The sequence below is a fragment of the Hemibagrus wyckioides genome, linkage group LG19, assembly GCF_019097595.1.
Source record: "Hemibagrus wyckioides isolate EC202008001 linkage group LG19, SWU_Hwy_1.0, whole genome shotgun sequence".
Classification (NCBI taxonomy): Eukaryota; Metazoa; Chordata; class Actinopteri; order Siluriformes; family Bagridae; genus Hemibagrus; species Hemibagrus wyckioides.
This window is the reverse complement of record NC_080728.1, coordinates 14,140,838-14,158,632: the sequence shown is the minus strand read 5'-3', so window position 1 is coordinate 14,158,632 and position 17,795 is coordinate 14,140,838. Positions and strand designations below refer to the sequence as shown.

The 17,795-nt window shown below is 38.1% G+C and overlaps 1 protein-coding gene across 1 annotated transcript; it reads left to right on the top strand.

Moving 5' to 3' along the window:
- Positions 1 to 13,293: 13,293 nt before the first annotated feature.
- On the top strand, positions 13,294 to 17,750 carry LOC131370478 (intraflagellar transport protein 46 homolog; the record flags this gene model as incomplete). The annotated part of the gene is made up of 12 exons (XM_058417822.1): positions 13,294 to 13,317; positions 14,536 to 14,626; positions 14,706 to 14,782; positions 15,117 to 15,262; positions 15,816 to 15,890; positions 16,049 to 16,142; positions 16,285 to 16,413; positions 16,584 to 16,702; positions 16,883 to 16,949; positions 17,200 to 17,260; positions 17,341 to 17,426; positions 17,595 to 17,750. Coding segments are annotated over 12 exons (1,125 nt in total), but the record flags the coding sequence as incomplete, so codon positions are not given.
- Between the last annotated feature and the right edge of the window lie 45 nt (positions 17,751 to 17,795).

Sequence of the window (17,795 nt, the reverse complement as noted above, 5' to 3'; positions counted from 1 at the left end):
TTTCTGAGAACCGTAAACAGCACAATGTCACTGTGAGGACACACACACACTCACAAACACTTCATCTGAAATACAATGTAGAAATGAATTTCAAACTGTTTGATATATACAGAAGCATTATTTAAAGAAGCTAGTTTGTGTTGTATTGTGCACGTTGATAAGTCCTCATTCCTCACACACACAATAAAAATATCTTTAATAGGAAGTGAAGGTGAAGAGTATCGAGAGTGCACAGAAGAACCCAAAAGCTATTGATGACTGGATAGATAGCATCAGTCAACTCCATCGCTCCAAACCTCCAGCCACAGTACTTTACACCAGGTACAAACACTAGCACACAGTGATTTACAGCTTGCAGTAACACACTATAAATTATAACAAACATTCACTTACAGTACACACAATACTGGATACACAAGCTTGAACAAACACTGTCCCACAACAAACTGGTTCAGCTGGCACAGCTGTTCCACACAAACAAATTTCAATCTATATCTCAAGAAAGTAAGTAATGCCTTAATGTCTTCCTCAGACCCATGCCAGACATTGATACCCTGATGCAGGAATGGCCACCTGAGTTTGACGAGCTTTTGGGCAAGGTTGGTTTTGAAACACTTTCATTAATGTGTCAAACCTAATTCCATGTATATTGTTTACGTGAGTGTTTACATGAACGAAATAGTAGCAGTGATGAGTCTGAAGACAGTACCAAGGTAAATGAGTCTGCTATAAGCTGCAGGAGATTCACATGAAAGAAAAAATACTAATAATATCACACCAACATCAGAGTTTGAGTGTCATCAGATACAGATTCAATCCAGACATTCCTTTAGTACCCAAGAAAACTCTCTGCAAGCCTTAAGAAAATTGGTTTCGTATGTGTTCTTCATTCTCATGCTTGACCTGTCATTTTTTACTGCACACATTCATCACATTAAACGATTTTAGGCTAGTATTGACCCTTGTACAAAGATTCTAAGATTTAAAGCATTGAGTGTGAATCGATAAAATGAACCTTCTTTTAAATCATGGTGAAATTTCACAGCAAAAAAAGACAGGACCACCTGCTAGACCATGTGAACCAGCTGAAACTGATGAAGAGGATGATGATGATGAGGAGGATGATTCTGATGACACAGAATCAGATGAAGATTATGGGGCCCCAAGACCAGCTCCAGAACGGTAGGAACAGTGATGGAAACAAATTGAAATTCATGTTCAAACATTTTTCATATAATCTAACATGAAAATGGATTAATATGAATGTCTCTTCCTTTCAGATACACACCACAGACCACTGTGATGGATAAACCATGTGCTAAGCAATCAGACCCAACGGTGCTCTCCCCGTGGCTTTCTGAGAACCGTAAACAGCACAATGTCACTGTGAGGACACACACACACTCACGAACAGTTCATCTGAAATACAGTGTAGAAATGAATTTCAAACTCTTTGATATATACAGAAGCATTATTTAAAGAAGCTAGTTTGTGTTGTATTGTGCACGTTGATAAGTCCTCATTCTTCACACACACAATAAAAATATCTTTAATAGGAAGTGAAGGTGAAGAGTATCGAGAGTGCACAGAAGAACCCAAAAGCTATTGATGACTGGATAGATAGCGTCAGTCAACTCCATCGCTCCAAACCTCCAGCCACAGTACTTTACACCAGGTACAAACACTAGCACACAGTGATTTACAGCTTGCAGTAACACACTATAATTTATAACAAACATTCACTTACAGTACACACAATACAGGATACATAAGCTTGAACAAACACTGTCCCACAACAAACGAAATTTCAATCTATAACTCAAGAAAGAAAGTAATGCCTTAATGTCTTCCTCAGACCCATGCCAGACACTGATACCCTGATGCAAGAATGGCCACCTGAGTTTGAAGAGCTTTTGGGCAAGGTTGGTTTTGAAACACTTTCATTAATGTGTGAAACCTAATTCCATGTATATTGTTTACATGAATGAAAGATCCAAGACTGTCAGCTTACAAATCTTGCCAGTCCACACTAGTGTCTCACTGTTTTTAAACAAGGATATTTCATGTTTATGAAGTGTATTTTTCAGTAACATCACACAAAATGAATGTACAGTAGAATCAGTCTCTCTCTCTCTCTCTCTCTCTCTCTCTCTCTCTCACAGCTGAACCTCCCCACAGCAGATATTGACTGTGACCTGGAAGAGTACATCGACACAATTTGCGGTTAGTTAAACTGTCTTTATTTTATTTAATTTTTTTACGATCTGCTTTATAATATAATTTTAATAGATGAATTTCTATAGGTATCTTGGACATTCCAGTATACGAGAGCCGAATCCAGTCTCTCCATGTCCTGTTCTCACTTTATTCTGAAATCAGAAACTTCCAGGTTTGTTTTAATTCTTTGGCTTTCCTGTGCTCCTCTCAACGCACATTTTTTTTGTTGCACATAACTAAGTTAGCTCTCGAGCCAGCTGTCAATGTTGTCTAACTGTTAGTAGCGAATGTGTCAGCTGGCTATGCTGTTTAATTTAATTTTTGTGTGATGTTTTCAGCCTGAGCTTATTGCTAAGTCGCCCAACAACAAGACTCTGGACATCAATGACTCAGGAGAGGTGGCCAGTTCGTACGCACCTACTCCATGGCAAGCAGGTCAGCTGAGGCTCTTAATGCTGTACGATTTCAATGTGAAACATTTCCAGCATTGCTAAAGTATAGTGTTATGTTTCCAGTCTTAAGGAACACAAGCCAACAGCAGCTGAAAAGCATGGCCAATAGTAGCAGTGATGAGTCTGAAGACAGTATCAAGGTAAATGAGTCTGCTATAAACTGCAGGAGATTCACATAAAAGAAAAAATACCAATAATATGATACCAGCATCAGAGTTTGAGTGTCATGAGATACAGATTCAATCCAGACATTCCTTTAGCACCCAAGAAAACTCTCTGCAAACCTTAAGAAAATTGGTTTCGTATGTGTTCTTCATTCTCATGTTTGACCTGTCATTTTTTACTGCACACATTCATCACATTAAATGATTTTAGGCTAGTATCGACCCTTGTACAAACATTCTAAGATTTAAAGCATTGAGTGTGAATGGATAAAATGAACCTTCTTTTAATTCATGGTGAAATTTCACAGCAAAAAAAGACAGGACCACCTGCTAGACCATGTGAACCAGCTGAAACTGATGAAGAGGATGATGAGGAGGAGGAGGATGATTCTGATGACACAGAATCAGATGAAGATGAAGATGACTGGATAGATAGCATCAGTCAACTCCATCGCTACAAACCTCCAGCCACAGTACTTTACACCAGGTACAAACACTAGCACACTGATTTACAGCTTGCAGTAACACACTATAAATTATAACAAACATTCACTTACAGTACACACAATACTGGATACACAAGCTTGAACAAACACTGTCCCACAACAAACTGGTTCAGCTGGCACAGCTGTTCCACACAAACAAATTTCAATCTATAACTCAAGAAAGTAAGTAATGCCTTAATGTCTTCCTCAGACCCATGCCAGACATTGATACCCTGATGCAGGAATGGCCACCTGAGTTTGACGAGCTTTTGGGCAAGGTTGGTTTTGAAACACTTTCATTAATGTGTGAAACCTAATTCCATGTATATTGTTTACGTGAGTGTTTACATGAATGAAATAGTAGCAGTGATGAGTCTGAAGACAGTACCAAGGTAAATGAGTCTGCTATAAGCTGCAGGAGATTCACATAAAAGAAAAAATACTAATAATTTGATACCAACATCAGAGTTTGAGTGTCATCAGATACAGATTCAATCCAGACATTCCTTTAGTACCCAAGAAAACTCTCTGCAAGCCTTAAGAAAATTGGTTTCGTATGTGTTCTTCATTCTCATGCTTGACCTGTCATTTTTTACTGCACACATTCATCACATTAAACGATTTTAGGCTAGTATTGACCCTTGTACAAAGATTCTAAGATTTAAAGCATTGAGTGTGAATCAATAAAATGAACCTTCTTTTAAATCATGGTGAAATTTCACAGCAAAAAAAGACAGGACTATCTGCTAGACCATGTGAACCAGCTGAAACTGATGAAGAGGATGATGATGATGAGGAGGATGATTCTGATGACACAGAATCAGATGAAGATTATGGGGCCCCAAGACCAGCTCCAGAACGGTAGGAACAGTGATGGAAACAAATTGAAATCCATGTTCAAACATTTTTCATATAATCTAACATGAAAATGGATTAATATAAATGTCTCTTCCTTTCAGATACACAACACAGACCACTGTGATGGATAAACCATGTGCTAAGCAATCAGACCCAACGGTGCTCTCCCCGTGGCTTTCTGAGAACCGTAAACAGCACAATGTCACTGTGAGGACACACACACACTCACAAACAGTTCATCTGAAATACAGTGTAGAAATGAATTTCAAACTGTTTGATATATACAGAAGCATTATTTAAAGAAGCTAGTTTGTGTTGTATTGTGCACGTTGATAAGTCCTCATTCCTCACACATACAATAAAAATATCTTTAATAGGAAGTGAAGGTGAAGAGTATCAAGAGTGCACAGAAGAACCCAAAAGCTATTGATGACTGGATAGATAGCATCAGTCAACTCCATCGCTCCAAACCTCCAGCCACAGTACTTTACACCAGGTACAAACACTAGCACACAGTGATTTACAGCTTGCAGTAACACACTATAAATTATAACAAACATTCACTTACAGTACACACAATACTGGATACACAAGCTTGAACAAACACTGTCCCACAACAAACTGGTTCAGCTGGCACAGCTGTTCCACACAAACAAATTTCAATCTATAACTCAAGAAAGAAAGTAATGCCTTAATGTCTTCCTCAGACCCATGCCAGACACTGATACCCTGATGCAGGAATGGCCACCTGAGTTTGAAGAGCTTTTGGGCAAGGTTGGTTTTGAAACACTTTCATTAATGTGTGAAACCTAATTCCATGTATATTGTTTACGTGAGTGTTTACATGAATGAAATAGTAGCAGTGATGAGTCTGAAGACAGTACCAAGGTAAATGAGTCTGCTATAAGCTGCAGGAGATTCATATGAAAAAAAAAATACTAATAATATGATACCAACATCAGAGTTTGAGTGTCATCAGATACAGATTCAATCCAGACATTCCTTTAGTACCCAAGAAAACTCTCTGCAAGCCTTAAGAAAATTGGTTTTGTATGTTTTCTTCATTCTCATTCTTGATCTGTCATTTTTTACTGCACACATTAACCACATTAAATGATTTTAGGCTAGTATTGACCCTTGTACAAAGATTCTAAGATTTGAAGCATTGAGTGTGAATCGATAAAATGAACCTTCTTTTAATTCATGGTTAAATTTCACAGCAAAAAAAGACAGGACCACCTGCTAGACCATGTGAACCAGCTGAAACTGATGAAGATGATGATGATGAGGAGGATGATTCTGATGACACAGAGTCAGATGAAGATGATGGGGACCCAAGACCAGCTCCAGAAGGGTAGGAACAGTGATGGAAGCAAATTGAAATCCATGTTCAAACATTTTTCATATAATCTAACATGAAAATGGATTAATATGAATGTCTCTTCCTTTCAGATACACAACACAGACCACTGTGATGGACAAACCATGTGCTAAGCAATCAGACCCAACGGTGCTCTCCCCGTGGCTTTCTGAGAACCGTAAACAGCACAATGTCACTGTGAGGACACACACACACTCACAAACAGTTCATCTGAAATACAGTGTAGAAATGAATTTCAAACTGTTTGATATATACAGAAGCATTATTTAAAGAAGCTAGTTTGTGTTGTATTGTGCACGTTGATAAGTCCTCATTCCTCACACACAATAAAAATATCTTTAATAGGAAGTGAAGGTGAAGAGTATTGAGAGTGCACAGAAAAACCCAAAAGCTATTGATGACTGGATAGATAGCATCAGTCAACTCCATCGCTCCAAACCTCCAGCCACAGTACTTTACACCAGGTACAAACACTAGCACACAGTGATTTACAGCTTGCAGTAACACACTATAAATTATAACAAACATTCACTTACAGTACACACAATACTGGATACACAAGCTTGAACAAACGCTGTCCCACAACAAACTGGTTCAGCTGGCACAGCTGTTCCACACAAACAAATTTCAATCTATAACTCAAGAAAGAAAGTAATGCCTTAATGTCTTCCTCAGACCCATGCCAGACATTGATACCCTGATGCAAGAATGGCCACCTGATTTTGAAGAGCTTTTGGGCAAGGTTGGTTTTGAAACACTTTCATTAATGTGTGAAACCTAATTCCATGTATATTGTTTACGTGAGTGTTTACATGAATGAAATAGTAGCAGTGATGAGTCTGAAGACAGTACCAAGGTAAATGAGTCTGCTATAAGCTGCAGGAGATTCACATGAAACAAAAAATACTAACAATATGATACCAACATCAGAGTTTGAGTGTCATCAGATACAGATTCAATCCAGACATTCCTTTAGTACCCAAGAAAACTCTCTGCAAGCCTTAAGAAAATTGGTTTCGTATGTGTTCTTCATTCTCATGCTTGACCTGTCATTTTTTACTGCACACATTCATCACATTAAACGATTTTAGGCTAGTATTGACCCTTGTACAAAGATTCTAAGATTTAAAGCATTGAGTGTGAATCGATAAAATGAACCTTCTTTTAATTCATGGTGAAATTTCACAGCAAAAAAAGACAGGACCACCTGCTAGACCATGTGAACCAGCTGAAACTGATGAAGAGGATGATGATGATGAGGAGGATGATTCTGATGACACAGAGTCAGATGAAGATGATGGGGACCCAAGACCAGCTCCAGAAGGGTAGGAACAATGAAGGAAACAACATAACTCAGTACCTCCTTGCCTGCCATCAGTCGATTTAACTGTAATTTGTTTTTTACCCCATAAAAGCTTCACCATAAAATAGTTGGACAAATAAATCTAAGGAGATTAATATTATAATTTATATAATTATAAAATTATATAATTTATGATTAATATTAAACCTTCAGGCTAATATCTGGCTTTGAAAATGTTGAAGTTTAGAGGTATATTGATATCCTGCACCTTTTCAGAGAGTGATTTTCTTTAGATAGCCACAGGGCCTCACCTATTGGAGCCAAAAACATGACAGATAATACAGATGAATGAGATAAAATCCAACAGCTCTCACTCACCATCATTAAAAGTATTAGCTGGAGAATGACATTTTTGAGGGCTTGTCAGTGCCATGCCTCAGAGAGAGAAACCATATGATTCCTTAACAAAGCTATAAGGATATAGAACGGTTTGTTTTTAATAGACCTTGTATGCATGTATATTGTTTACGTGAGTGTTTACATGAATGAAAGATCCAAGACTGTCAGCTTACAAATCTTGCCAGTCCACACTAGTCTCTCACTGTTTTTGGCTTTCCTGTGCTCCTCTCTGAAATGTCAGATTTATCAGTGTGCTGCCTAAACAACCCCTGAAACAATTGGTGTATGCAAGGGTTTAATTTTATATGGTGTAAGTTCTTCTTATTGTTTATCTTAACACAGCTTGCAATTACGATACAGTCTGCATTACAATGCTATAATAGCTTTCTACAAATGGTGTAACAACTATTTATGAAGACTAACCTTGTCACATGGCCTTCAGAGCGAACGACTCTAGAATGTTCAGAGGAAATATTTGTAGAAAAAAAATCTGATAAACTACTTCTTTCTTGTGAAATTTTGAAGACTTGAATGTATATTTGTGAAACACCAGTTTTGCATCACAGCTAAGACTACATGACTGAATATTTCTATTATCTTGTTTCCTTTAGCACTAAGAATTTGGCAGAGGCAACCCTCTACGGACAGCTTGAGCATCATTGAGCATGAAATGTATGAACTGCAAATGAACAAAATTATAATAAACAAAAAAACATACTTTATCTGTCTGAATTGTTCTTTATGGTTGCATGTGGCTTTGGTTTGTAGAACCTAGATTCAAATTCTTCACGAACTGTCTTAAGTTCTCTGTGGCTCTTTGGGCTATCAAATGCAAAGTGTCATTTACACGACTCACTAAGCTCACCTCTTTCAAAACCCCAAGAAGTGCCAGCTCCAGTCTGTGACCCATACACTGAATGTCTATCAGTTTTGGATTGTCCACTCTCAGTTTTGCAACAACATCAGCTGTTTGGCCCATGTTCACATTTTTTGTAGTTGTGAGTGTTAGAGCATTTTGCAAACAAAATTATTCATTTTGGCCAGAGAGCTTTAGTTTCAGCCGGTGTTAACTATGTTAAATGTGATGTCATAGTGGACAAAAGCCAGGGGCGTAATTTCCACTGGGGACACTTGTCTATTTATTTATTTTACCATTCCTATGACGTCAGGTCAGCATGACATGACTAATCCATTAGGTGCTAAAGACTTTTTACACCTGCACCATTGAGAGCGTCCTGACGGGTAGCATCACTTCCTGGTTCGGGAACAGCACCATGCAGAACAGACGAGCCCTCCAGAGAGTGGTGTGTTCAGCTGAATGTACCATCCACACCGAGCTCCCTGACCTGCAGGACATCTACAGCAAGCGGTGCCGGATCAGAGCCAGGAAGATTGTGAAGGACCTCAGCCATCCCAACAATGGACTCTTTTCTCTGTTGCATTCAGGGAAACGCTTCCGCTCCATGAAGGCAAACAAACAGAGAATGAGGAGGAGCTTCTTCCCGCAGGCCATTCGGAGTCTGAACCAGGAAACACCTAGAACCTGATATGGATACAGGGACTGTCTCCGCTTTTTTTCAACACTTTTCATCTCGAACATTTGCACAAACAGACACTTTGACACTGGACTGGCACAAGTCACTTTATACAATTATTCCAGCACATGGACACTTTAATGATAAACACTGGATCACCTCAATATATGCATAAACACATACATCCCATCACGTTCATGTCTGCATTTATGTGTATATATGTGTGTATACCACTTTGTTAGTGTATGTATATATATATATATATATATATATATATATATATATATATATATATACACACTATATTGCCAAAAGTATTCGCTCACCCATCCAAATAATCAGAATCAGGTGTTCCAATCACTTCCATGGCCACAGGTGTATAAAATCAAGCACCTAGGCATGCAGACTGTTTTTACAAACATTTGTGAAAGAATGGGTCGCTCTCAGGAGCTCAGTGAATTCCAGCGTGGAACTGTGATAGGATGCCACCTGTGCAACAAATCCAGTCGTGAAATTTCCTCGCTCCTAAATATTCCATAGTCAACTGTCAGCTGTATTATAAGAACGTGGAAGTGTTTGGGAACGACAGCAACTCAGCCACGAAGTGGTAGGCCACGTAAACTGACGGAGCGGGGTCAGCGGATGCTGAGGCGCATAGTGCGAAGAGGTCGCCAACTTTCTGCAGAGCCAATCGCTACAGACCTCCAAACTTCATGTGGCCTTCAGATTAGCTCAAGAACAGTGCGCAGAGAGCTTCATGGAATGGGTTTCCATGGCCGAGCAGCTGCATCCAAGTCATACATCACCAAGTGCAATGCAAAGCGTCGGATGCAGTGGTGTAAAGCACGCCGCCACTGGACTCTAGAGCAGTGGAGACGCGTTCTCTGGAGTGACCAATCGCGCTTCTCCATCTGGCAATCTGATGGACGAGTCTGGGTTTGGCGGTTGCCAGGAGAACGGTACTTGTCTGACTGCATTGTGCCAAGTGTAAAGTTTGGTGGAGGGGGGATTATGGTGTGGGGTTGTTTTTCAGGAGCTGGGCTTGGCCCCTTAGTTCCAGTGAAAGGAACTCTTAATACTTCAGCATACCAAGACATTTTGGACAATTCCATGCTCCCAACTTTGTGGGAACAGTTTGGAGCTGGCCCCTTCCTCTTCCAACATGACTGTGCACCAGTGCACAAAGCAAGGTCCATAAAGACATGGATGACAGAGTCTGGTGTGGATGAACTTGACTGGCCTGCACAGAGTCCTGACCTCAACCCGATAGAACACCTTTGGGATGAATTAGAGCGGAGACTGAGAGCCAGGCCTTCTCATCCAACATCAGTGTGTGACCTCACAAATGCGCTTCTGGAAGAATGGTCAAAAATTCCCATAAACACACTCCTAAACCTTGTGGACAGCCTTCCCAGAAGAGTTGAAGCTGTTATAGGTGCAAAGGGAGGACCGACGTCATATTGAACCCTATGGATTAGGAATGGGATGTCACTTAAGTTCATATGCAAGTCAAGGCAGGTAAGCGAATACTTTTGGCAATATAGTGTATATTATATATATATATATATATTTATCTACTTGCACCTATATTTTCATATTTTTACAACTATTTTTATATTTTATTTTATTTATCTATATTATATTTTATTTACTTGATTTTCTATTTTTATACTTTTAAGATACTCTAGTTTTACTTTTATCTTTATTTTTTATGGATCTCTCTTTCTTAAATACTTTTTATAAATGTTTACATGCTGGACAGTCGTGAAAAAACATTTCACTGCAGTTTTCACTAATAGATTATAATAGCTTTCTTAGATTGCACTAACCTACAAAAACACTTTATACTGGGTTAAATTCACTGTGATACTGTGCACACTGCTGGTGATATTCTGTCAGCTGCTGGGATGCTTTTTCAGTGGCTATGAAATCATAAAATTAGAAAATTAACTTGAAACCAAAGCTAAATATATTTTAATATGTATTTAAATAGGCAGTATAAGCAAAGAAAGAAAAAAGAAAGCTGAGCAGAGAAAATGTACTTTCAAGAAGTGGATGAAGTCTACAAACTCAACTACTGTTGCAAGTTTTGATGATAAGTTTAGTCAGCAAACCCGTTGTGTTGAATCAATTAACTCGACTCATTAATATGCTGATTATGTGAATTTGATTTATTTATAAAATGATTTATTGCAAAATATGACTGTTTGACATTGAGATTTTTTTAAAACGTCACACAAATAATGTATGATGTGCAAATAATATAACACGAGTAGCTCCTGGCCACCTTCATTTTGTCAAAGACTGGAGACTCCTGAATTAAACTGTTACTTCAAAATATGAACATATAACATGTATTCCACCTTTATCAAAATTAAAAGAAATAAGACTTGGAAGGGAACAGAAATACAACTAGATATTACAACACAACGGTTAAATATGGTACTGAATCAACATTAGAGAGGTTAAATGGTTGCCTAAAACACAGACAATAAATACGAGGTTTTAATTACTTCACCGTAAATGGTTAATAAGAAAGTACAGAACTCCTGTTAAACTTCATCATCTCTGCTAATATTCCAGATGTGTGTGCTAAATGTTTGGATTAGAAAGGTACAGTGTATCACTGTTGTTGGGAATGTCCAGAAATTCAAAATTTCTAGAAAGAAATTATAAAATGTCTGCCAGATACATTTAACACTAAAATTCCCTTGGATGTTAAACTCTGTGTTCCTAGAATACATTCAATGGACTTTATACAAACACTGAAACTGAGTAAACTTCTAGACTCCTGATGTCTCCAAGCCAGTAGAGTATAGTGATTGCATTGTGCTGGAAGAGTATGAAGATGCCATCTTTGAGAATGTGGATAAGGGAGATATCGAACTGTATTGGGTTGGAAAGACTAACTTACATTGCTAAGGGCAAGCAGAAAGTTCTGTTCAGCTCTGGGAACCCTACATAAGCAGTATTATTATTATTATTATTATTATTATATTGTATTGTATTGTATTTTGTTTTGTTTTATCTTGTTTTATTGTTGTTGATTTGTTCATTCGAGTCATGCAAGTGTGATCAGTAGGAGATGTGCAGGGTGGTTGTTTCCAAGGTATGATGAGGTATGATGTCTGTATGATGAGGTGTGATGGAAGAAAAATATGACAGTGAACATATAAACATATTGAAAAATAAAAAACATACTGCTGTAATCATAAAAACTGAGCTGATCCTGAGACTCTTATTCACAATATGCTCATACCAGTGACGTTAGGTAAGCTTTGTGCTCAAAATATATTTACAAATATATGTGAATTCATTGGAGTTGGAATTAGAGGTAAGCAGTGGTAGATTCAAGCACAACTTCCTTCAGGCTATCTTCCTATGGTAAATGATCCACTCTGAAATATAGTTTTGTAGATCACTTTTATAACTGAATATCAGGGTAATAGCTAGAAACAGATGCATTTGAGCACTTAGTGTCACCAGCATTTGTTTCACCCTGTGGACTTACGACATAAATACACAGATATCTCCATTCACACAGACAATTAGCATACTTTCAACAACACTGATCAAAGTTCTGGTAGTTGGCTACCAAATGTTGAGCAACTGAACGTTTCATCCATATATTAAAATTCATTTTTAATTTTTTTTTCATTCTTCTTTGGTATTAGAAAAAAAGTATTTTTGGTATTTACATTGATTATTATCACCTATTTAGTAGCATATTTTGAATATATTCAATTGCTGCAAATTTTCACCACCTTTATGTATTTCACTGGATACTGGTCAGTGTTGTGGTAAATGTGGTGATTGATTTCTTGAATGGAGACAACTGTATTTTGGTTTCAGGTCAACAGACATAAAATAAATGCTTATGATGACTTACAGCTGAAATGTGTCTCTTTCATTCATCAATCATGAAAGTGGCCTGCAAAACTATATTAAAGGGTGCCATCTTCAATGTGTAGTTCATCGGAGCAAAGTTGAACAACTTTGAACCACTTTTTGAAGAACTAGAAGGCTGTTTATCTCTGTGTAGGCAACATGCTCAAACACTGTAGCAATCTAACATTTGCTTTGGGTATGTTTTCTGGCTGCAGAGAGGATCATGTCAGCTTGGAGTCCTCAAGATAAACTAGTGACAGTATGTACTAGTGTATTCACATAAGTCTGGACTCAGTGACTAATTCCTCTTGTTCAACCAGGGCAAATTAACCCTGATACATAATGTTTATTTTGTGAAATTTTAATGTGCATGAAAGACCCATAAATGTGACTTTTTTTGTCATTTCACGGAATTTAAAGGGGGGGGGGTTGATGGCTCAGACCCCAATGAGGGTAAAAAATAAAAAATAAATAAAATAAAATAAAATAAACGTTTTACTAACACGATAGGATGGTAAATTTATTGCAGCATTCTATTGTATTGCACATGTGCGCGCGCGCACACACACACGTCCTCTGATCCTTGCCGCGGTCTGCGGATTGAAGAACGCGCTGAAAGACGGGGAAGAGCCGAAGTCTGCCGCCGTTTTCATATGAAATTTAAAGGGGACTGAGGCGATCACGAATTTGTGTAGAGTTTATGGAGGCTTATGGGGGCTGAGTAGAAATGTTAGGGGGGGGGCTAAAGCCCCCCAAAATGCCTAGCGACGCCCACGTCATCAGAATCAGAACGAGAATTTACAACGTTAGCAACGTCAGAGCGACAAACACACCTGCGTTGACCACACGAAGATCACGAAGTTTTATCAAGTGACCTCGTTTTTGAATGCGTCAAGTATTTATAAATATACAAATATAACTTCTATATACGTTTCTATAAAGGATTATAGTTTACCTCGACAGCTGAAATGCCCTTTTTCAAGAAGCTGCAAGCTAAGAGGTGGAACTTGAAGTTCAGCACCTATAAGAAAATCCAGTCTGAGGACTATGAGGTAAAAAACGATTTTTAATTAAAGTTCTTTCTTATTTTTATACTTGATCCAAACGCTGCTGTGAGAGATGTTGTCCTTTTCTGTGTGTATGTAACGCGCTGAGTTAGCATTAACGTATGGGATCGCTCCAATTCAAGTTGCAGCAGTAATCAGACAGCACTTCACATCTCGAGCTGTATTCTACTGGACACAGCGTTACTTATTTAAAGAACACAACTTAAATAAGCAAACAGAAATGAAAATAAAGAGAAATCTTAGATATATTTTGTATACTGAAAAAAATTGTGTCCAAAATATCCAATATCACCTTTACAAAAGCTTGAGTCGCCACTGGCTAGTAAATGTTTTATTTTACTCGCCAGACTTTTTACATGAAATGCATGAACTGCAACTGAAGAAAATAATAATAAATTAAACAAAACATACTTTATCTGTCTGAATTATTCTTTATGGTTGCATGTGGCTTTGCAAATTCTTCACAAACTGTCTTAAGTTCTCTGTGGCTCTGTGGGCTATCAAATGCAGTGTCATTTACACGACTCACAAAGCTCACCTCTTTCAAACTGTTTGTTTCATCCCTTTCTACAGTTGACAGTATAGACCTGATAAATGGTACATACTGTATGAGTAATAGCAGATACTTTAGATATTACGAAGCTTGTATCTACTGAAATTCACATAGTGTATTCATTTGTTAATGTTAGTTTTAGTTTGGCTCTAACACGTAAATAAGTATTGGTCTTTTATGTTTACTGCAGTGTGACATTTAAAAACATGTCTGTGTGACGTTTTCAGCCTGAGCTTCTTGATAACCAGCCCTACGACGAGACTCTGGACATCAGCAACTCAGAAGAGCTGGCCAGTTTGGACACACGTACTCCACGGCAAGCAGGTCAGCTGAGGCTCTTAATGCTGTACATTTCAATGCTAAACATTTCCAGCATTGCTAAAGTATATTGTTATGTTTCCAGTCTTAAGGAACACAAGCCTACAGCAGCTGAATTACATGGCCAGTAGTGGCAATGATGAGTCTGAAGACAGTATCAAGGTAAATGAGTCTGCTATAAGCTGCAGGAGATCGCATAAAAGAAAAAAAAATGCCAATAATATGATACCAACATCAGAGTTTGAGTGTCATCGTATACTGATTTGATCCAGACATTCCTTTAGTACCCAGGCAAACTTTCTGCAAGCCTTAAGAAAATTGCTTTCGTATGTGTTCTTCATTATCCTGCTTGACCTGTCATTTTTTACTGCACACATTCATCACATTAAACGATTTTAGGCTAGTATTGACCCTTGTACAAAGATTCTGAGATTTAAAGCATTGAGTGTGAATGGATAAAATGAACCTTCTTTTAATTCATGGTGAAATTTCACAGCAAAAAAAGACAGGACCACCTGCTAGACCATGTGAACCAGCTGAAACTGATGATGAGGATTATGATGAAGAGGATGATGATGAAGAGGATTCTGATGACACAGAGTCAGATGAAGATGATGGGGAGCCAAGACCAGCTCCAGAAGGGTAGGAACAGTGAAGGAAACAACATAAGTCAGTAACTCCTTGCCTGCCATCAGATTTAACTGTAATTTGTTTTTTTCCCCATAAAAGCTTCACCATAAAGGCAGGTGATTTGTGGTGTTTTGTACAGATTATGATTAGTATTAAACATTCAGGCTAACATCTGGCTTTGAAAATGTTGAAGTTTAGAGGTATATTGATATCCTGCACCTTTTCAGAGAGTGATTTTCTTTAGAAGGCCACAGGGCCTCACCTATTGGAGCCAAAAAAATGACAGATAATACAGATGAATGAGATAAAATTTCAACAGCTCTCACTCACCGTCATTTAAAGTACTAGCTGGAGAATGATGTTTTTGAGGGCTTGTCGGTGCCATGCCTCAGAGAGAGAAACCATATGATTCCTTAACAAAGCTATAAGGATATAGAACGGTTTGTTTTTAATAGACCTTGTATGCAGTGGGTTTAGAAATTAATCAGATTGTGATATAGATGTAAAATGAAACTGGAGCATAGGATCTGCAGTCATCATTGTGTGGGGGTATGTCTCCCTACAGGGCATATGATCCATCAGATTATGACCATCTCCATGTCTCATCAGATATAAAAGACATTTTCCAGTTCATCACACGGTAAGCTGTGCGAATGTTCCTACACAGTTCGACATAAACCATAGACATTGTGGTTCTGAAGTGATGGAACATTACTTAAACATTGAAATGCATGTTCAAACATTTTTCTTATAATCTTAACATGAAAATGGATTAATATAAATGTTTCTTCCTTTCAGATACACACCTCAGAACATTGAACTGGATCATAAGCTGAAGCCTTTTATTCCAGACTTCATTCCAGCTGTAGGCGACATTGATGCTTTCCTTAAAGTAAGTGGATACTACTACTATTACTACTACTACTACTAATGATAATAAAATGTAAACATTATATGTTTTACGCCAATGTACTGTTCATGTGGATTAAAAGAAATGTACGAGGATTGCTGTTAAAACTACTGTATGTGTCAAGGTTCCTCGGCCGGATGGGAAGGTGGATGGTCTGGGCTTGGTAGTGTTGGATGAACCATGTGCTAAGCAATCAGACCCAGTGGTGCTCTCCATGGGGCTTTCTGAGAACAGTAAACAGCACAATGTCGCTGTGAGGACACACACACACTCACAAACAGTTCATCTGAAATACAGTGTAGAAATGAATTTCAAACTGTTTGATATATACAGAAGCATTATTTAAAGAAGCTAGTTTGTGTTGTATTGTGCACGTTGATAAGTCTTCATTCCTCACACACACAATAAAAATATCTTTAATAGGAAGTGAAGGTGAAGAGTATCGAGAGTGCACAGAAGAACCCAAAAGCTATTGATGACTGGATAGATAGCGTCAGTGAACTCCATCGCTCCAAACCTCCAGCCACAGTACTTTACACCAGGTACAAACACTAGCACACAGTGATTTACAGCTTGCAGTAACACACTATAAATTATAACAAACATTCACTTACAGTACACACAATACAGGATACATAAGCTTGAACAAACACTGTCCCACAACAAACAAAATTTCAATCTATAACTCAAGAAAGAAAGTAATGCCTTAATGTCTTCCTCAGACCCATGCCAGACACTGATACCCTGATGCAAGAATGGCCACCTGAGTTTGAAGAGCTTTTGGGCAAGGTTGGTTTTGAAACACTTTCATTAATGTGTGAAACCTAATTCCATGTATATTGTTTACATGAATGAAAGATCCAAGACTGTCAGCTTACAAATCTTGCCAGTCCACACTAGTGTCTCACTGTTTTTAAACAAGGATATTTCATGTTTATGAAGTGTATTTTTCAGTAACATCACACAAAATGAATGTACAGTAGAATCAGTCTCTCTCTCTCTCTCTCTCTCTCTCTCTCTCTTTCTCTCTCTCTCGCAGCTGAACCTCCCCACAGCAGATATTGACTGTGACCTGGAAGAGTACATCGACACAATTTGCGGTTAGTTAAATTGTCCTTATTTTATTTAATTTTTTTACAATCTGCTTTATAATATAATTTTAATAGATGAATTTCTATAGGTATCTTGGACATTCCAGTATACGAGAGCCGAATCCAGTCTCTCCATGTCCTGTTCTCACTTTATTCTGAAATCAGAAACTTCCAGGTTTGTTTTAATTCTTTGGCTTTCCTGTGCTCCTCTCAACGCACATTTTTTTTTCGTTGCACAAAACTAAGTTAGCTCTCGAGCCAACTGTCAATGTTGTCTAACTGTTAGTAGCGAATGTGTCAGCTGGCTATGCTGTTTAATTTAATTTGTGTGTGACGTTTTCAGCCTGAGCTTATTGCTAAGCCACCCAACAACAAGACTCTGGACATCAATGACTCAGGAGAGGTGGCCAGTTTGTACGCACCTACTCCATGGCAAGCAGGTCAGCTGAGGCTCTTAATGCTGTACGATTTCAATGTGAAACATTTCCAGCATTGCTAAAGTATAGTATTATGTTTCCAGTCTTAAGGAACACAAGCCAACAGC